The sequence below is a fragment of the Osmerus mordax genome, chromosome 3, assembly GCF_038355195.1.
Source record: "Osmerus mordax isolate fOsmMor3 chromosome 3, fOsmMor3.pri, whole genome shotgun sequence".
Taxonomy (NCBI): Eukaryota; Metazoa; Chordata; class Actinopteri; order Osmeriformes; family Osmeridae; genus Osmerus; species Osmerus mordax.
Genome location: NC_090052.1, coordinates 1,272,127 through 1,292,149, shown reverse-complemented (window position 1 = coordinate 1,292,149; position 20,023 = coordinate 1,272,127). Strand labels below are relative to the sequence as shown.

At 48.5% G+C, this 20,023-nt stretch overlaps 3 protein-coding genes across 3 annotated transcripts; 1 reads left to right on the top strand and 2 right to left on the bottom strand.

Moving 5' to 3' along the window:
• Positions 1–1,602: 1,602 nt before the first annotated feature.
• Positions 1,603–11,848, top strand: eif3d (eukaryotic translation initiation factor 3, subunit D). The gene is made up of 16 exons (XM_067231900.1): positions 1,603–1,685; positions 2,343–2,468; positions 3,103–3,148; positions 3,255–3,391; positions 3,599–3,684; positions 4,075–4,147; positions 4,674–4,789; positions 6,539–6,671; positions 6,760–6,907; positions 7,366–7,496; positions 9,367–9,452; positions 9,667–9,796; positions 9,883–10,025; positions 10,831–11,023; positions 11,520–11,613; positions 11,756–11,848. The coding sequence occupies exons 2-16, from the start codon at positions 2,346–2,348 to the stop codon at positions 11,770–11,772; spliced, it is 1,656 nt and encodes a 551-aa protein (XP_067088001.1). The 5' UTR covers positions 1,603–1,685; positions 2,343–2,345; the 3' UTR covers positions 11,773–11,848.
• Positions 11,840–14,035, bottom strand: sult3st1 (sulfotransferase family 3, cytosolic sulfotransferase 1). The gene is made up of 6 exons (XM_067232046.1): positions 13,855–14,035; positions 13,485–13,702; positions 13,112–13,238; positions 12,775–12,869; positions 12,456–12,627; positions 11,840–12,162 (listed from the first exon to the last, which is right to left on the bottom strand). The coding sequence occupies exons 1-6, from the start codon at positions 13,994–13,996 to the stop codon at positions 12,038–12,040; spliced, it is 879 nt and encodes a 292-aa protein (XP_067088147.1). The 5' UTR covers positions 13,997–14,035; the 3' UTR covers positions 11,840–12,037.
• Positions 14,036–15,777: 1,742 nt separating this feature from the next.
• Positions 15,778–18,343, bottom strand: apol (apolipoprotein L). The gene is made up of 5 exons (XM_067231874.1): positions 18,282–18,343; positions 17,360–17,950; positions 17,202–17,237; positions 16,971–17,078; positions 15,778–16,893 (listed from the first exon to the last, which is right to left on the bottom strand). The coding sequence occupies exons 1-5, from the start codon at positions 18,287–18,289 to the stop codon at positions 15,966–15,968; spliced, it is 1,671 nt and encodes a 556-aa protein (XP_067087975.1). The 5' UTR covers positions 18,290–18,343; the 3' UTR covers positions 15,778–15,965.
• Positions 18,344–20,023: the final 1,680 nt, after the last annotated feature.

Below are 20,023 nucleotides of genomic sequence, written 5' to 3'. Positions count from 1 at the left end.
CGACATAAATGTTGTGTTTGCAAAGCTTGCTGGGCCTTGGCATAAAATGACTGCTAACATAATTTCAGTAAATCATATCATCAGCACAGGGAAAGTGTGAACTAGTTCTAGCCAGGTGAAATCACTCTATCATTCTGATCTTTAAGAGCAGATTGACTGCTTTAAAAGAGGGGACTATGTGCATATATTGAAAATATTCGCCCCCCAAAATTTTTTGTCAGAGCAAGGTCAACTATGAGATGGCATGGGTGGATTATAAGAAGAAGTAAAACACGTCACGTATCCTTGAATGTTTAAATAAACCCTCCATTCTTCTTTTATTGTGTTGGGGCCTCTGTGTGCTGGTGGAGCCATGAAGGCTCCGTCTTCTCATGGGAAGACTTCTCTGCTCTCTCTGCCTTCACAGAGAGTGTGTGGGTCGTTCAGAAACACTTCTCTGCTCTCTCTGCCTTCACAGAGAGTGTGTGGGTCGTTCAGAAACACTTCTCTGCTCTCTCTGCCTTCACAGAGAGTGTGTTGCACTCTGGTCAGCCTGGAGAGATCTGAATGCAGCAACTATTCATCCCACTGAATGAAATAGCATGGAGTAGACTATAGCACGGTTACTGCTTGTACTTGTCCTTGGTGAGTTTAGAATTGAAAAGTACATTCATTTGTAATGGTGGAGACGTCACATGCTGAAATTTATATCACAAGACATTTGTTCATTTAGCAGACATGTATTCATTTAGCAGACATGTATTCATTTAGCAAACATTTATTCATTTAGCAGATGCTTTTATCTTTTTTAATTGTTTTTTTTTATTATTTTTTAAGCGACTTCCAAAAGAGAGCTTTACAAAAGTGCATAGGTTACTGATCATCCCCAACATTGCGTGTAACCGAAACATGAAGCATACATTGTAAAAAAACAAATAAGTGCCGAAGGCCAGAACCACAAGAGCATGTAGTTAAACAAGTTACAATTAAACAACATGAACCTCAAAGTGCAAGAGTATATTTTAAATCAGTTACAACTAACCAACAAGAGTCTCTCAATAAGAGTAATTTGTGATCCTGGGGGAAACTAACATAAGGTCCAGAAAATCATTCCTATGTACCGTTAAACTCAACACAAGAAGCGCATAGTAGAGGAGTCATCTGAATATCAGTAAATGAGCAGTGTGTTATGCAGTGTGTTTGATTGTGTGACATCAGTGCACAGTGTTGCAGTGTGTTTGATTGTGTGACATCAGTGCACAGTGTTGCAGTGTGTTTGAAGAAAAAAATATTATAGCCAGTTTCTTGGGGGGGGGGGGGGGGGGGGGAGTATAGCTGAAAATGTGTTTTTTTTTTGCCCTTAATGTAATGCTTATAATGTGTAATGTTATGAAACGATACATGTGCTGGTAAGTGAAGAGGGTGTATACGAAATTAAAAGTATATATTCAAAAAATTACAAATATATTGAATATCCACACAATTTACAGATCTTGAAATCCATTGATTTTTTTTTATTTCCATGGAACAATCATTGCGTTCTGTAATTGATGTACTCATTGTCGCAAAGGGCAACGTTACGACAGGAAGAAGAATTTCGTTTACGGCTCTTTTCTACTTCCTTTCACACCGGCGCTTAGCAGGAAAATTGTGGCACTCCCGTGTGGTTGAATAAAACCTCTGGATTGAGTGTTGCAACGTTTAAGGTAAGATTCAAGCAACGCGTATAAAGATATGAGAGAGGTTGGAACATTGGAAAATTGGAAAATGTGGTTAATATTGATCATAATGTAAGGTGTATTAGTAGGACGTGGCCTAGCACCCTACTAGCTAGGTTGCTAGTTCTAGCCAGCTGGCTAGTAGTAATCTTTAGCGACCACCTGGTTTTTTGCTAATGCTAGTTTACTCCGCCTCCAACCATTCTCACATATTTTAACGATACAGATTCTACATTTAGATTTAATTTCCTTTTACAGACAAACACATACCACCGATATAACAGGTTAATAGAATTGTATACTTACAATACATCCGTAATCCATTATAAAATCATTTTGTAGATGTCTATTTCATAAAAAGATGGCTAGTGCTAGCTACGTAAAATTACGCAGCTTCTTCCCCCTCAGTCTGCTTCAAGACAAAATTATCAAGTAGTGCCAAGTCAATGATGAGTAGTCCGCTGCGCTAACTGATGGTGCATGAACTTACCTTAAAGTGAAGAGAGCAGTGCTGAATACCGTCTGAGACCGCGTTAGTAACGTCAGTGCTAGTTAGCAAACTTGCACATTTTGTTGAGAGATTTCACTCTTGTTTTGGAGCTGATATTTTCCATGAAACACGTCTTCCGTCTCTTTCCAACTCAGGACATGGCGAAGTTCCACGCGCCTGTGATCCAGGACAACCCTTCGGGCTGGGGCCCATGTGCTGTCCCCGATAAGTTTAAGGACATGCCCTATCAGCCCTTTAGCAAAGGAGACCGTCTGGGAAAGGTTAGTGTTAGGCCTCATCCTAGGTTGGGTCATGACTGATGACTCCACTGATATTGGCAGTAAATGTAGATACACATTTCAAAATTCAGACATCCCAACCTGCAGAGACTCACTTCCGGGAGGTAGCTTTTGAAATGCGGGACCTTCTCGGACCTTCCGGGAGACTTGACTAAAGCACTTTGAGCTGCAATCTTGTATGAAAAGTGCTATATAAATAAAGTCTTACTTACTTACTTACTTACTTACTTGGGATGTCTGAAAATTGTACTATCTAACAACTATCACCCGCTCCCCGCTCCCTTCTCAACGTGAAAGGATGGCTCGAGCAGAATCACCACACGTTTGTGCTGCTTCGATAACGTTGAAAATTTGCAGCCACTTTGGAGCTTTTTTCCTTGACTAAAGTGTCACTTGAGAAATGTGACAATATGCCCACTATTTCCCACTTACAATTTGTTGGTAACAGGTTATGGTTTTGGCTATGATTTGTATCGTGTGAAATGGGAGATTTTCATATATTCACTTTACTTTATTGGTTAGAAAACAAAGGCTTCCCATGTCAACTATAGTGAAGTATATAAGGACTGCTGTGGTGTCCAGGGAGCTTAATAACATGCTCTCTCCGCTTGCGCAGGTCGCTGACTGGACCGGAGCAACTTACCAGGATAAGAGATACACAAGTAAGGAACATATTGTTGTGACCTCGTAAGATCTCCACCCCCCCATGTGTTTCTGAGCCGTGTTAGTGGCGTGTTCACAGGCTGAATGACAGGCGTGTTTTGACAGACAAGTACTCGTCTCAGTTCGGGGGCGGGAGCCAGTATGCGTACTTCCATGAGGAGGATGAGACCAGCTTCCAGCTGGTGGACACTGCCAAAACGCAGAAAACCGCCTACCAGAGGAACCGCATGCGCTTCGCTCAGGTACAGGACACGCCCGCACACACACACACAGATACCACACACACACACAGATACCACACACAGATACCACACACACAGATACCACACACACAGATACCACACACACACACACAGATACCACACACACATACACACAGATACCACACACACGCACGCGTGCCAGTACACTGTCTCACTGTGTTTCCTGGACTCCTGTCTTCTTTACAGAGGAACCTACGCAGGGACAAGGACCGCAGGAACCTAACCCAGTTCAACATGCAGACTCTGCCCAAGAGCGCCAAGCAGAAGGAGAGGTGAGCTGCTGCCCCGCCCTCAGGAACACCCCCTAGCAACCTGCCCAGCAGGAACACCCCCTAGCAACCTGCCCAGCAGGAACACCCCCTAGCAACCTGCCCAGCAGGAACACCCCCTAGCAACCTGCCCAGCAGGAACACCCCCTAGCAACCTGCCCAGCAGGAACACCCCCTAGCAACCTGCCCAGCAGGAACACCCCCTAGCAACCTGCCCAGCAGGAACACCCCCTAGCAACCTGCCCAGCAGGAACACCCCCTAGCAACCTGCCCAGCAGGAACACCCCCTAGCAACCTGCCAGGGAGTCACCCAAACAACCCATATGTGTGTCTCTCTATATCTCTCTACCCCCCTCTCTCGCTCACCCTCTCTCTCTCTACCTCTCTCTCCAGGGACCGCATGCGTCTGCAGAAGAAGTTCCAGAAGCAGTTTGGTGTTCGTCAAAAGTGGGACCAGAAATCCCAGGTATGCCACAATGTGACATTGATTGTGTTCCTTCTGAGGTGAAAACGGGCAGTTCTCCACAAGTGACAATCTGAAGTCCAAACGTATTGTGCCAATGAGAATCTCCCAGTGAAGCACTTTGATGATGTTCTTACAGAATTTCTTCACAAATGCTAATGCTACCATACCGTTCCCCCGCCCCTTTCTCCTTCCTCCCTCCTCTTTCTCCCCCCTCTCCTCCCCTCTCCTCCCCCTCTCCCTCCGCCCTCCTCCCCTCCTCCCCCCCCCCCTCCTTCCTCCCCCTCCTTCCTCCCCCTCCTTCCTCCCCCTCCGCCCTCCTCCCCTCTCCTTCCCCTCCTTCCTCCCCCTCTCCCTCCGCCCTCCTCCCCTCTCCTTCCCCTCCTTCCTCCCCCTCCCCCCCCCCCTCCTTCCTCCCCCTCTCCCCCCCCTCCCCCCCCCTCCTCCCTCCTCCCCCCCCCCCTCCTTCCTCCCCCTCTCCCTCCGCCCCCCTCCTTCCTCCCCCTTCTCCTTATTCTTCAATGCCCAGTTGAAGCCCAGAGACTCGTCTGTGGAGGTTCGGAGCGACTGGGAGGTGAAGGAGGAGATGGACTTCCCCCGTTTGATGAAGATGAGATACATGGAGGTTGAAGACCCCACTGACATGTGAGAACTGCATGCTGGCTCGCTCACTCCCACGCACACACATGTACGCACTAAGAAGTACAGTTTGTACCTTGACGGTATGCTGCCTTGTAGGGCTGTCAACTAATATTCTAAATTCGAATATATATTCGAATAGTGGTTAAAAAACGAATTTCGAATGTGGAAATTAATATTCGAATGTAATTTATTTATTTTTTAAATCACAACCGCGGCAGCAGCGGCGCGTCTGTCTGCTTTGCGGGTGGGCGCGCGCCTGAGCGTCACTGCTGACAGTTGACTTGCGTGGAAGATGGCAGAAAGTGCAGAACCCAGCTTGACCGCAGCAGAGAAAGTGATTGTAACCCCAAAAAATCTAAAGAGTGATGTCTGGAAATATTTAGGATTTTGGTCAGTTGATGGTAAACTTGTTGAGCCTACAAGTAGTGTGTAAGCTAGAGTTATCTTACCATTCAACAACTAGCAACTTGAGGCTACATCTCCATGTTTACCACAGCACAGCTCACTCAGAGCGTTCAATGTCGGTTCTATACTGTAAAACTTTAATGTTAATAATATTTGTTTCAATCATTGAATGAAGCCTGCCATATTTGGGACAAGATTCGCGACCTTAAATTGCTTGCACAAAACTCTTGATCAGAACTCAGTATTTGTTTATTGTTGTCGTTCATTTTACACCGCTATGTGCGGAGAGCGCGACGGTGCGGGGGAGAGAGAGAGAAAGAAAGCGCGCGTGTGTGCGAGAGAGCGAGAGGCCAAGGTCTGCGGTCATTTTTGAGCTATTTTGACAGCCCTACTGCCGTGTGAACATTGATGCGTTTGCAGCAGGGTGACACTAACCAGGCCTTGCTGACAAGGTTGGGACATTGATTATTTAAACCTCCTCAAACTCTATTTACATCCAAAGCATGCTGCTACAAATCTATCTGATTCTAACAGTGCGTATCGTTGGACAGCAACATCAGCAGCTAATGTTCTTGTACTTAATTCAAAGCAAGCAAGCAAGGTCAGGTTTCAGGGGCTGACGGGAAGGTTGCAGAGGCCGGCCGGGTGGGGAGGTTGACAGCTGCGCTGCTATAGGCTAATGAAGGTTAGCATCAGAGAGGCAGCCTATCGGCAGAGAGATGATCTGTAAAGGTCGTCTGTCAGCCACTGTGTGCACTCTCCTTCAGTGTGAGCTGGGTTAGTTACCACTGCCGTGGCGACCGCTCAACTGCCAGAGAAGAAGAGGGAGGATTGTGAGATTTTAGTGATTTAAAGTTGTTGTTTTTTTTGTAATCTTTTGGTCATGAAATAGTAGAGGGAACATATACAGTACTGTGCAAAAAGTATTAGGCACAAAAAATAACAAAGTAAAGCAAACATGCTTTAAATACTAATGGAATGAAAATATTTTCTCAGCAATGCACTTTTATACTGCCGCACCAATGCACGACGAGGTAAAAAAAATATATAATGAAAATATCTTTGATACCTTAGACATTTGCACAATACTGTATTAATTCTTTTGAAGAAAAGACCAGTATTAACCACGCAATTTACAGACAAAAGACCTCGCACGCCCACCTACAGCAGCTCCTGAATGAGTTGGTGTTATTAGTGACTGACAGCTGGGATGGAGGGAAGGTTGAAGCAAGTCGACGAGTGGTAGTGAAAATCTCAAGCTGCTTTTCACGCCCGGTGAATCAGCTCCTTCTGGAAGGAGCGCAGGGATGGAGCATGTGACATAACACCCTTCACCCCCTCTCACAGCGAGTGCTGCGGGGCGCTGGAGTACTACGACAAGGCCTTTGACCGCATCACGACTCGCAACGAGAAATCCCTGAGGAGCATCAAGAGGATCTTCCACACTGTGACCACCACGGACGACCCCGTGATCCGCAAGGTAACAGCCACGCCCACACCACCAGGAATGTGCACTGACAGTGCCTGTTCCTCTCATGATCTCTGTGTGTGTTCTTGTGTGTCTGTAGCTGGCTAAGACTCAGGGCAACGTCTTTGCCACCGATGCCATCCTGGCCACCCTGATGTGCTGCACGCGCTCAGTCAACTCCTGGGACATTATCGTCCAGAGGGTGGGCAACAAGCTCTTCTTTGACAAGAGGGACAACTCTGACTTTGGTGAGCCTGTCTGGATGTGTTGGAGCTCCTTCCTGTTTGACTCCTTCCTGTTTGTCTACTGATGAACTGCCATGTTCTGAGTTTGTCCATCGCTCTCAGTTTCTTCCTCCAATGTAGACGGAGGGTCTGTTTGGCCTCGTTGTGGCTAGTTAGCTAGCTAGCCCCCACACCTAACTCCTCAGCCTGATAATAAGTGTATGGTTTGGCCTTTTCGTGGCTCTAGCTAGCTACCTAACAAGGTAGCTACCTAACTATCGAGCTAGCTACCTACCTATTGAGCCAGCTAGCTACCTTACTAACTCTCTAGCTACCTTATTAACTATCTGGGTATTTAGTTAACTGGCTGGCTAACTAGCTAGCTAGTTGCATAACTAGATAGCTGCCAAATTAACTACCTAGCTACCCAAAACCCTAGCTAGCTAGCTAGCTAACTCGTGTTCCCCCCTGCTGTGTGTCAGATCTGCTGACCGTGAGTGAGACAGCCAACGAGCCCCCCCAGGATGAGGGCAACTCCTTCAACTCCCCCCGCAACCTGGCCATGGAGGCCACCTACATCAACCATAACTTCAGCCAGCAGTGTCTCCGCATGGTAAACCTTCACCCACACCTACATCAACCATAACTTCAGCCAGCAGTGCCTCCGCATGGTAAACCTTCACCCACACCTACATCAACCATAACTTCAGCCAGCAGTGTCTCCGCATGGTAAACCTTCACCCACACCTACATCAACCATAACTTCAGCCAGCAGTGTCTCCGCATGGTAAACCTTCACCCACACCTACATCAACCATAACTTCAGCCAGCAGTGCCTCCGCATGGTAAACCTTCACCCACACCTACATCAACCATAACTTCAGCCAGCAGTGCCTCCGCATGGTAAACCTTCACCCACACCTACATCAACCATAACTTCAGCCAGCAGTGCCTCCGCATGGTAAACCTTCACCCACACCTACATCAACCATAACTTCAGCCAGCAGTGCCTCCGCATGGTAAACCTTCACCCACACCTACATCAACCATAACTTCAGCCAGCAGTGTCTCCGCATGGTAAACCTTCACCCACACCTACATCAACCATAACTTCAGCCAGCAGTGCCTCCGCATGGTAAACCTTCACCCACACCTACATCAACCATAACTTCAGCCAGCAGTGCCTCCGCATGGTAAACCTTCACCCACACCTACATCAACCATAACTTCAGCCAGCAGTGCCTCCGCATGGTAAACCTTCACCCACACCTACATCAACCATAACTTCAGCCAGCAGTGCCTCCGCATGGTAAACCTTCACCCACACCTACATCAACCATAACTTCAGCCAGCAGTGTCTCCGCATGGTAAACCTTCACCCACACCTACATCAACCATAACTTCAGCCAGCAGTGCCTCCGCATGGTAAACCTTCACCCACACCTACATCAACCATAACTTCAGCCAGCAGTGTCTCCGCATGGTAAACCTTCACCCACACCTACATCAACCATAACTTCAGCCAGCAGTGCCTCCGCATGGTAAACCTTCACCCACACCTACATCAACCATAACTTCAGCCAGCAGTGCCTCCGCATGGTAAACCTTCACCCACACCTACATCAACCATAACTTCAGCCAGCAGTGTCTCCGCATGGTAAACCTTCACCCACACCTACATCAACCATAACTTCAGCCAGCAGTGCCTCCGCATGGTAAACCTTCACCCACACCTACATCACCCACACCTGCATCACCCACACCTGCATCACCCACACCTGCATCACCCACACCTGCATCACCCACTCCTGCATCAACCACTCCTGCATCACCCACACCTGCATCACCCACACCTGCATCACCCACACCTGCATCACCCACACCTGCATCACCCACACCTGCATCACCCACACCTGCATCACCCACACCTGCATCACCCACTCCTGCATCAACCACACCTGCATCAACCACACCTGCATCAACCACACCTGCATCAACCATAACATCAACCACACCTACATCAACCATAACGTCACCCACGCCTGCATCAACCCCACTGCATCAACCACACCTGCAGCAATGATAACTTCATTGTGTTTGTTACATTTATAATGTTTTACATTTATTGCTTACTTTTATCATGTAAATGAGCATTCATCTGGTCATGGAAAAGTTCACGTTAACGGTGTGGAAAGCCAATGCAGGTCCTGTTACCAGCAGGTCCTGTTACGAGCAGGTCCTGTTACGAGCAGGTCCTGTAACGAGCAGGTCCTGTAACGAGCAGGTCCTGTAACGAGCAGGTCCTGTAACGAGCAGGTCCTGTAACGAGCAGGTCCTGTAACGAGCAGGTCCTGTAACGAGCAGGTCCTGTTACGAGCAGGTCCTGTTACGAGCAGGTCCTGTTACGAGCAGGTCCTGTTACGAGCAGGTCCTGTTACGAGCAGGTCCTCGTATGTCAGAGTAACGTGGGGTTCTGTCTCCAGGGAGGGGAGAGACACAAGTTCCCCAACTCCAACCCGTTTGTGGAGGAGGACATGGACAAGAGCGAGGTGGCCTCTGTAGCCTACAGGTGGGTACTGACCTCTACTGGGCAGACGCAGTACTGTGGCTACCTACACTGAACCAAACGTAGACTGTGTTGGTGTTTGGCCAGTGTGAACTGGACAATGAAGAGAACTATAAATCAGATGCAGTTTGCAGTGATGAATTTACTGGCTAACTGTTGAGTGTTGTACATGGTACCCCAGAGTCCTGATGTGTGTGTGTGTGTGTGTGTGTGTCAGGTACCGCCGCTGGAAGCTGGGGGAGGACATTGACCTGATCGTGCGCTGTGAGCACGACGGTGTGATGACCGGGGCCAACGGAGAAGTGTCCTTCATCAACATCAAGACCCTGAACGAGTGGGACTCCAGGGTGAGGAGAGGGGGAGGGGGGAGGTGGTGTGGGGGGGGAGCGGAGGTGATCTGCTGCTCTGTGTAACGCGCGCTCTGTCCCCTCAGCACTGTAACGGGGTGGACTGGCGCCAGAAGCTGGACTCCCAGAGGGGGGCTGTCCTGGCCACCGAGCTGAAGAACAACAGCTACAAGCTGGCCCGCTGGACCTGCTGCGCCATGCTGGCTGGCTCAGAGTACCTCAAGCTGGGGTGAGGAAACACACACACACACAGAGTACCTCAAGCTGGGGTGAGGAAACACACACACACACAGAGTACCTCAAGCTGGGGTGAGGAAACACACACACACACAGAGTACCTCAAGCTGGGGTGAGGAAACACACACACACACAGAGTACCTCAAGCTGGGGTGAGGAAACACACACACACACAGAGTACCTCAAGCTGGGGTGAGGAAACACACACACACACAGAGTACCTCAAGCTGGGGTGAGGAGACACACACACAGAGTACCTCAAGCTGGGGTGAGGAAACACACACACAGAGTACCTCAAGCTGGGGTGAGGAAACACACACAGAGTACCTCAAGCTGGGGTGAGGAGACACACACACAGAGTACCTCAAGCTGAGTTGACTAGACACACAGCCTACTCCTGATTCTGGAAGCGTAGCCCCCTCTCCAGTCCCAGAGCTGACCCTGCCCCCTCTCCAGTCTCAGAGCTGACCCTGAACCCCCTCTCCAGTCTCAGAGCTGACCCTGCCCCCTCTCCAGTCCCAGAGCTGACCCTGCCCCCTCTCCAGTCCCAGAGCTGACCCTGCCCCCTCTCCAGTCCCAGAGCTGACCCTGCCCCCTCTCCAGTCCCAGAGCTGACCCTGCCCCCTCTCCAGTCCCAGAGCTGACCCTGCCCCCTCTCCAGTCTCAGAGCTGACCCTGAACCCCCTCTCCAGTCCCAGAGCTGACACTGAACCCCTCCCTCTCCAGTCCCAGAGCTGACCCTGCACCCCTCCCTCTCCAGTCCCAGAGCTGACCCTGCCCCCCCTCCCGTCCCGCAGGTACGTGTCCCGCTACCACGTGAAGGACTCTGCTCGCCACGTCATCCTGGGCACCCAGCAGTTCAAGCCCAACGAGTTTGCCAGCCAGATCAACCTGAGCATGGAGAACGCCTGGGGCATCCTGCGCTGTGTCATCGACATCTGCCGCAAGCTGGAGGAGGGCAAGTACCTGATCCTGAAGGACCCCAACAAGGTGAGCCGGACAGCCACACACACACACACACACACACACACACACACACACACACACACACACACACACACACACACACACACACACACACACTACCTGTACTCACAGACCCTCCCTGCTCCTGGAGACAGTCTGTACTCACAGACCCTCCCTGCTCCTGGAGACAGTCTGTACTCACAGACCCTCCTTGCTCCTGGAGACAGTCTGTACTCGCAGACCCTCCCTGCTCCTGGAGACAGTCTGTACTCACAGACCCTCCCTGCTCCCGGAGACAGTCTGTACTCACAGACCCTCCCTGCTCCTGGAGACAGTCTGTACTCACAGACCCTCCCTGCTCCTGGAGACAGTCTGTACTCAGAAGACTAAAGCTCCAGTCTGTTTTTGCACCCAGATGTCATTCATGTGTGTCTATAGCTAGAGCTGTCAGACCTGGTGAATAGAAGACCATTTCCTGTTTAGTCAACTCCTGTGTGTGTGTGTGTGTGTTCGTCAACAGCAAGTGATCCGGGTGTACAGCCTGCCTGACGGGACGTTCAGCTCAGATGAGGAGGAGGAAGAGGAGGAGGAGGAGGAGGAAGAGGAGGAGGAAGGTGAGATGAAAACAAATATACAATCATTCCTGGAAGCAAGCACAGGCGATAGTCTCAATGCGTAAGACCGGCTCATTCAAATAGACTTGAACACGTGAATATTTTGTGATGCTAATGTGAAATTCTCCTCTCTCTTTTCTAGATATAGAGGAGAATTGAGATGTGGAGAGCACGAAATTGACTAGCGCCACACGCAGAGAACGTCTTGTGGCATTCAAATAAAGATCTGAGGGAACACGTGTCTTCTGTGTTTTATTTCATATCATCGTTTCATTACCACTTCTGTCATAATGGCAGGACTGTCTCATTGTGCTGCTCTTTATCTGTTTACAAATATATAAACTATTAGCATCACAAAGATAACTGCCAGGCGGGTCCCGGTGTCTGTGCCCCCCCTGTGAGGCGTGGCGAGTCGGTCTCTTCATCAGGACGTCCCCGTCGAGTCCCAGATGAACCTGACGGGCGTGTCCATCATCCGCTGCTGGAAGATCTGGTCAAACCTCTCACTCTGGGCCACGGTGAACATGTTCTTCCAGTCTCCTATCTTCCCTGCCAGACCAGGCACAGCGTAATGTGGTCATGTGACCCATTATTTTAGGTATTATTTGGAAGTCTAACAATTTAGGTTCCGTGGTTAGACAGTTGCGGATCTACCCAGTCTAATCAGATCTCCAATACTAATCCTGGACAGTTACCTGCCTGTGTTTTTTTTCTACAACCACACTTGATTGACTTAATTCAACTGTAGTTACCTGACACTACTAGAATAACTTCAGCTAATTACTTGAATCAGATGTGAGGTCAGGAACAGAGTTGAAGAACCCTCATCTAGGATCACTTACCTTTCCGCATGAAGTCTCCCTTCATGATCTCTGATGGCAGGAACTTGTAGTTGGCCTTGGGGTCCTGTTTCATGTTCTTGAACGTAGATTTCTCCACTACCTGCTCCACTGCGCCCTTGTCAAGGTTCTTCCCCAGGAAGCGGCATATCTTCGTCACCGCAGTCTTCAGGTCCTGAAGCAGGAACACAAGATTTAGAACCCGGAAACACAAGGAGACCACATTGATCCTTCAACACTGCTCTCGCCCTCCTGACTCAACTGTTCAGGGGTAGGTCTTGCAACTTTATTTGGTATGAGACAGAATGTTTCTCCATCTTACCAAGATCATGTCCTCATAAGACAGGAAGAGGATGTTGTACTGGTCTCTCTTGGAATGCCATTCTCTGATGTGGTCAAACCAGGACTCGGCACCAACTGAACGTAAGTCAATTGATAAGTGTTGTTGGTCAAACCAGCCACTGTCAGATTATATAAATATAATGCACCAACTGTCAACCAATGCCTGGCACCTGTAAAAATTATCTTGGGATAGTCAGACTGGACAGATGTTTTCCCTGATGTCCACATACCAGCCTGGTTACTGAGGTCTGGAAACAAGGAGGCGCATGTGCACCGCCCCCTGCCAGATTGTGCTTCACAAGGGCTTCAATCCTCACCGTTCCCTGCCAGAAACTGCTCCATAAAGTCCTGAAAGCATGAGGGCGTCTCCAGCTGGGCCCAGGCGCAGCAGAAGTGGTAGTATGAGACCAGGGTGTCCTTCGGGTTTCTCATCACATAGATGATCTAGCGAAGGGCAACAGGAACAAGGTTAGTGGCTGTGTCAGGGGTGGAAGTTTCATTATAGATTATACACTTTTGAAAGAGGTTTTAAATCCAGATTTCTTATCACCCAAAGCAGTTTTGTGTATTGTGAAATACCATGGCTGACCACCAGTTGTGTGGCAGACCTGACTCGTCACACTCGATTCAGGAATCCCGCGCGCGATTCAGGAATCCCGCGTGCGATTCGTACATGGAGCTTCAGCTTACCTTAGCCTTCTTGTCCTTCAGTCCGGGGGGCATGAGTGCAGGGGTGAGGTGCGAGGCGAACAGCCTGGGGGAGGGTCTCAGGGCGTAGTCCGAGCGGCCTTCACGGTACTCCAGCCACGGCATCCTCTCCAGGGTGTTGGGCTCCTCCGCCCGCTCCTCCGCCCGCTCCTCCTCCAGGTCGTACAGACACGTGATGATCCGCTGCGTCCATATCGTCCCTGCATAGTAAAGATGGAGGCAAGGACACTTGGGACGTGCAGTTCTGCCTCTGTGATACAAGTCATAAACACTCATAAACACAGGAGGATGTTTCCACTCATAAACACAGGAGGATGTTTGACTCATAAACACAGGAGGATGTTTGACTCACCTGACTTGGGGTAAGTGACCAGGAAGACGTCACTGTCTCGAATCTCGAAACTCTGGAGAGAATCGATGTACTCTGCAGTGGTGACACCCACCGCAAAGTTATAGTTCTTGTACCGACACAGGTAGCTGGAAAGCTGTTCCATTCCAGGCGATGTTATCTCAGCCTGCAGGTGGTTACCGGAAGAGTAAAGGAGAGGACGTGAACCAGCTCGTACACAGTGAGGACTTTGGACTGGTGATGTCACGGTTATCTCTTCTTCTTGATGCCCAGACTGTTCTGGCTGAGCTGCTGAACCAGCTCGTACACAGTGAGGACTTTGGACTGGTGATGTCACGGTTATCTCTTCTTCTTGATGCCCAGACTGTTCTGGCTGAGCTGCTGCCACCTAGAGGCCGGGCTTTACAAGAGCAGCTACTGTGTCTTACTGCCCGCATGTTTAGTCTGGCCCGCCTGATACACTATGGACACAAAGTCAGATCCACACATATGTACGTGTGTATATACACACATCACAACTTTTTAAAGCATGCATACCAAATTGTGAGTCCAGTTTACTTTCTAGATTTTTGTCTCCACCCAGTGGACATAACAGGGTGTGTTATTGGGCTGGGGGTGTATGAAACAGGGTGTGTTATTGGGCTGGGGGTGTAAACAGGGTGTGTTATTGGGCTGGGGGTGTATGAAACAGGGTGTGTTATTGGGCTGGGGGTGTAAACAGGGTGTGTTATTGGGCTGGGTGTGTAAACAGGGTGTGTAATCGGGCTGGGGGTGTAAACAGGGTGTGTTATCGGGCTGGGGGTGTAAACAGGGTGTGTTATCGGGCTGGGGGTGTAAACAGGGTGTGTTATCGGGCTGGGGGTGTAAACAGGGTGTGTTATCGGGCTGGGGGTGTAAACAGGGTGTGTTATCGGGCTGGGGGTGTAAACAGGGTGTGTTATCGGGCTGGGGGTGTAAACAGGGTGTGTTATCGGGCTGGGGGTGTAAACAGGGTGTGTTATCGGGCTGGGGGTGTAAACAGGGTGTGTTATCGGGCTGGGGGTGTAAACAGGGTGTGTTATCGGGCTGGGGGTGTAAACAGGGTGTGTTATCGGGCTGGGGGTGTAAACAGGGTGTGTTATCGGGCTGGGGGTGTAAAAAGGGTGTGTTATCGGGCCGGGGTGTAAACAGGGTGTGTTATCGGACTGGGGGTGTAAACAGGGTGTGTTACCGGGCTGGGGGTGTAAACAGGGTGTGTTACCGGGCTGGGGGTGTAAACAGGGTGTGTTATTGGGCTGGGGGTGTAAACAGGGTGTGTTATTGGGCTGGGGGTGTATGAAATAGACCCTGATGGACATGTCAGTGTTCGCTAGGATGTGTATTTGCATATCTGGGACGCTAATGGAAGTGTCATCATCCTCATCAATCTGCATCATCATGAATGGACAGACAGTCCCCACCTGACCCTAACATAAAATGAATAAAAAGAGTCACAGGAATGTGATGAATGCGTCAGATGACCAAAACATGGAAGGTTTTTTGTCTTTATTGTAGGAGTGTGGCAATATTAGTATACATGAAATACTTAATTATGCATAGTAAGAACAGATCAACCAATTTAACAGAGCAACGCCTTGATATTACAGTCACAGTATGATAAGATATTACGTTTAGTTAAATAAAATTAAATAAGGTCAAGTTAAAGTAATAGACAATGCAGACAATTAACAGTAATTGTTCAAATAACAATTCAGTCAGGTGGCTGAGCGGTGAGGGAATCGGGCTAGTAATCCGAAGGTTGCCAGTTCGATTCCCGGTCATGCAACTGACGTTGTGTCCTTGGGCAAGGCACTTCACCCTGCTTGCCTCGGGGGAATGTCCCTGTACTTACTGTAAGTCGCTCTGGATAAGAGCGTCTGCTAAATAACTAAATGTAAATGTAAATAAACAAAGAATTAAAATAAAATAAGACGAACACAGTAGATTATACATTTAAATGTGGAAGAGCAAGGTTTGGTTTCAATTGAACGACATTTTTTAATCTAGTGTTGAAATAGAAATCAATCAAGTCCTGTACAGTCAAATTATCCATTTAAAGTGAGAAATCCTCACCATTGGTCAGGCCAATGCTAGGACTATGAAAAAGAGGAAAAGAGACTGAGGTTCTGCCAGAACGTCTTCTTCCCTTTGGTCATCTCCTCCACGGGGTAAAAGGGCATCTTCAGCAGGTTCTCGCTGTCCTGGGACGTTAGCAGACCTCTCTGCAGGGAATCGTGGATCTTCTGCCATGACTCCAGTTCAGAGCGCCAGAGCCGTGCTCGTGCCCGGATGAGCTGGGAAACCTCACTCTTGCTGCCGTTGGCCAGGTTGACGCTGTCCTTGCAGATGAAGAACACGTCCAGGCCAATGAACAGGGCGTTGAGAGCGATGAACCCCCCCCGGGCTGCCTTGGAGAGGGCGAGGGGCGTCCCTTTAGCGGCCTGTCCCAGGTCAGCAATCGCATCCTCACTCCTCAGAAGTTTCATACCCGAGGCACAATCGATCAAGGAGTCGATTCCTTTCCCGATGGCATAACCTTTCCCCACGATCTTCCCTGCTCCGGCGGTTGCGTCCACCTCACTCACCACAGGAACCATCTTTGTGGCCACATCTTCCAGGCACCCCTGGAGCTTCTGCACGTCCTCCATAAAACTCTGGAACAACTCGTTGGCTTTTTTCTGTTGAGTGGCGTTGACGGCGGTCTCTGTGACTGTGGTGACTACGCTGTTGACCCCACTGGTGACCCCCAGACCCACGCCAGCCATGGTGAGAGCCAGGGACACGCCTGCTGTGACAGGGATCAGAGCCAGACCCACGATGGACAGGACCCCTCCAACCGCCCCCACAGAGCTGCCTGCCACAGTGGAGATCTGGGCCCCACGCTTCATGTTGTCTAGCTGGACGGCGCTCCCCTCCAGGTCAGACAGAAACTGCAACATTCTGGGCTTGCTCTGGATGAAGAGTTTGATGAAGTTTTCAGCTTCCTCCTGGAACAGGAAAACCAGTCTGAAGTCCTGGTTGGTCCTGAAAGAGTCAGAAAGCCACCGTGAGTCCAGATGTTGAGGTGAGCGATGTAAAATAGAAGTGGGAGTTCTGCTTACCTGACATCACTGAGGTATTTGAGATGGACGAGCATATTCAGCACGGATGCATCACCCACATCCCAGAGGTCGACATTTTCCTTCTTCTTTCTCCAAAACATCCATTGACTGATGAGGAAAACAAAACAGAAACTTTCTGAAGTCTGAATATAACCGAGCAGGCAGCAGAAGCTACAACATACAGTAAAACAGGCTGCAAAGGATTCCTAAGATGTCAACGACAGGTCTTACGTTGGTTCACTCTCCGTCTGTGATGCTGTCATCAATCTGCAGCGGGAAAAGGATGTTAAGATCATGTAATAGTATAAGAATAATAAGACTTAATGTAACCCTGCATCCTGATCCAGCAAGCTGGGGCTACAGTAACGGTCTACACTGGGCTCTCTTACTTGCTCTCCAGCTTGTCACAGAGCTGCTGGGTGCTGCGTATGTACGAGTCCAGCTGGATAGCCAACACCGGCACGTTGAAGAGGCTGGGCAGAAAGAAGTCTCCTGCGTTCCTCCTGAACCGGACCAGCAGAGGACACGCTTCCTGTGAGGCAGTGATGACATCACGGACACCGGCAGGGCTCACCTCCTGGTCACCAAACGGACACTCGTCATCGAACACAGACACAGAAGTGACCGCCAGCCTCTCCACAGCATCCAGGAAGTGGTCCAGTTCCTCCAGCCCGGCCAGGGTGTCCTTCAACACCTCCGCCAGCTCCTTCTCCAGCTCCTCCCATCGCCTGGCTGCTGTCACCTGCGTCAGGCCACTCTTCAGGTACTCTCCCAGCGCATTCCACCTGTTCGGAGACTCTTTGACATGCTTGAAAGTCAGGTTGATTCTGTCAGCCCTTTCCTTGATGTCTCTCATCATCTCCAGCTCTGTCTCCCTGTGAAGGCTCCATTTTGAGTGCCTGTCACAGAAGTCCGTCAGAGTGGCTATGTGGCTCAGGGTGTCTGACTTGTACTGACACAGGACCTCAGTAAGCTCCTCTCTGAAATACAAGACTTCGTTAGAATAGCTACAGTAAACTATGACATAATGTTTATATGGGTGTTTGTTTTATGATAGATGATAGTTAGATTCCCTGATATGTGGTGAAAATGATTTGGCAATATTGTTTTCCTGAGTATTTATGCCAATAAAGAACTTTGCATTTGAGTTTAGTGAGGCACGATCCAGTTGAATAAACAAGCCAGGGTTATTCATACAGATCAGCCAGCATGACGAACACTGGTTACAGACATTCTTCTCCTGGTTACAGACAAGGCTATTGTCAAACAAATAAGGAACTTAATGAACATTAAGTATTCTAGTAGTCTCACCTGATCATGATGAACTTCCACGTTCGTTGGAGGCTGATCCGTTTGTGGCTAAAGCGTCTGTCATCTGGCACGAGTTCCTAATAAAGAACTGTAATGTAAATGTAAACAATTAGCCTAGGTTTTGAGCATGTCTGACAGTTTACATTTGTTACCAGGATTTGTCTAATGCAATCGCTTTCTGAGTAAGTTTCTGAGAGTGAGCTTTCAGCCACCCTCATAAAAGCCTGTAAGAAACAAGTTTCGTTTTCCTTACTTTACCAAGGTGACCACACCTCTTGAGGCGTTCGGTGTCGTTTCTGCTGATAATAAACAATGTTATCAACAGGCGTTACAATCCAGTGGCGTTTATGTTTGTATGAATATCATAATCACACCAATGAAAAGTTGTTGCTTCATGTTTGGGTCGATGGTCCTGCAGACCTGCCATGATGTAAGACAGGCAGCGTTCAAGAGAACTATTGCCTCCAGTGTTTAACGGTGAAGCGTCTGTGCACAAGGATGATATCCAGTCGAAATAAACCTGATTAGTCTAAATGGGTAAATCATAATTAAATAAAGCAAATATGGAACACCAACGGCGTCGGTTTATTTTACAATGTGGGTGCTGACAGCTTTTTAAAATCTATATAACAGTGGATGGGGCCGTTAAATATATTTTTCTTGATACAAAGTGTGTGAGGGCTTACATTTTCCGTTTTCAAAAAGTGTTTTCAAACAGTTCATGTACAATTAAATGTTCGCCCCTGTTTAACACTGATAAGAGACCACGGCCTGGACTCTAAACAGACCGGGTGTAAAGAGCGCCATCTGCTGTTTGATGACGTTTGCTGTATTATGACGTAATTCATCAAATAAACTATAAAGGCCGTTCTGATCACTGCTCTCATTTCTTATAGAAAGTTTTCTTGGACAAGGATTTGGATCTCTACGACGCTTTCACCTTGACGAATTCGTATTGGAACACAGAAATATTATATATGTAAGTAAATGTTTGTTTTTCACCTAGGGGATATGGGGACTTTTTAAAGTTGTAAGGTTTAAATTGTCAAGACCATGTTCTCGGGTAGATGTGAAGGTAGATAATACATTAATCTGAAAAAGTTATTGTAGCCTATTCTCTGTGTTTTTTGGAAAAGTAAATAGCGCTATCTTGAAATTTCGCCATCTGTTGTTTGATGACGTTTGCTGTATTATGACGTAATTCATCAAATAAACTGTAAAAGACCATTATGACCACTGTGCTCAGTTTTAAGTGAACATGTTCTTGGACAAAGAATAAAACGATCTCTAAGACGCCTTAACTTTGACAAATTCGTATTGGAACACAGAAATATTATAATGTAATCATATGGTCCCATCGTTTTGCACCTTAAGTTGTAAGGTTTAAATTTCCAAGACAAATGATTTCATGTAGATATGTGTAGGTAGATATTAGATTATTCTGAAAAAGTAATTACATTCTCTGTGTTCTTTGGAAAAGTCTGCCTTTTCAGGGGTCAGGTGTAAAAGCCTCTCTCTCAAATCGGACTGCAACAGCAAGTGTGACCTGAGGCAGTCTCTGAGGAAGAGACATGGAGAAAGATAAGAAAGACTCATCTCAGCCCGGGGTGAACGAGAGAAGAGAGGGGAGTCTGTCTGGAGACAAGGGGACCTTCATCAGGGTGTTGACCGTGAGGCCTCTAAGTTTGGAGGACATGGACCTGGTCGAGGCCTCGGATCTGCCCGCTCCTTCAGTACCCGCC

Bases quoted from the DNA above. Each gene is read 5' to 3' on its own strand.
- eif3d (XM_067231900.1), top strand. From the start codon at position 2,346: ATGGCGAAGTTCCACGCGCCTGTGATCCAGGACAACCCTTCGGGCTGG. The intron at 3,685-4,074 runs GTGAGCTGCTGC...CTCTCTCTCCAG, and splicing joins AGCGCCAAGCAGAAGGAGAG to GGACCGCATGCGTCTGCAGA. The intron at 6,672-6,759 runs GTAACAGCCACG...GTGTGTCTGTAG, and splicing joins ACGACCCCGTGATCCGCAAG to CTGGCTAAGACTCAGGGCAA.
- sult3st1 (XM_067232046.1), bottom strand. From the start codon at position 13,996: ATGGAACAGCTTTCCAGCTACCTGTGTCGGTACAAGAACTATAACTTT. The intron at 13,703-13,854 runs GTGAGTCAAACA...TTTACTATGCAG, and splicing joins GGTCACTTACCCCAAGTCAG to GGACGATATGGACGCAGCGG. The intron at 12,870-13,111 runs GTGAGGATTGAA...ACTTACGTTCAG, and splicing joins GCAGTTTCTGGCAGGGAACG to TTGGTGCCGAGTCCTGGTTT.
- apol (XM_067231874.1), bottom strand. The intron at 17,238-17,359 runs GTAAGAGAGCCC...TTCCCGCTGCAG, and splicing joins TGTGACAAGCTGGAGAGCAA to ATTGATGACAGCATCACAGA. The intron at 17,079-17,201 runs GTAAGACCTGTC...TTTCCTCATCAG, and splicing joins CAGACGGAGAGTGAACCAAC to TCAATGGATGTTTTGGAGAA.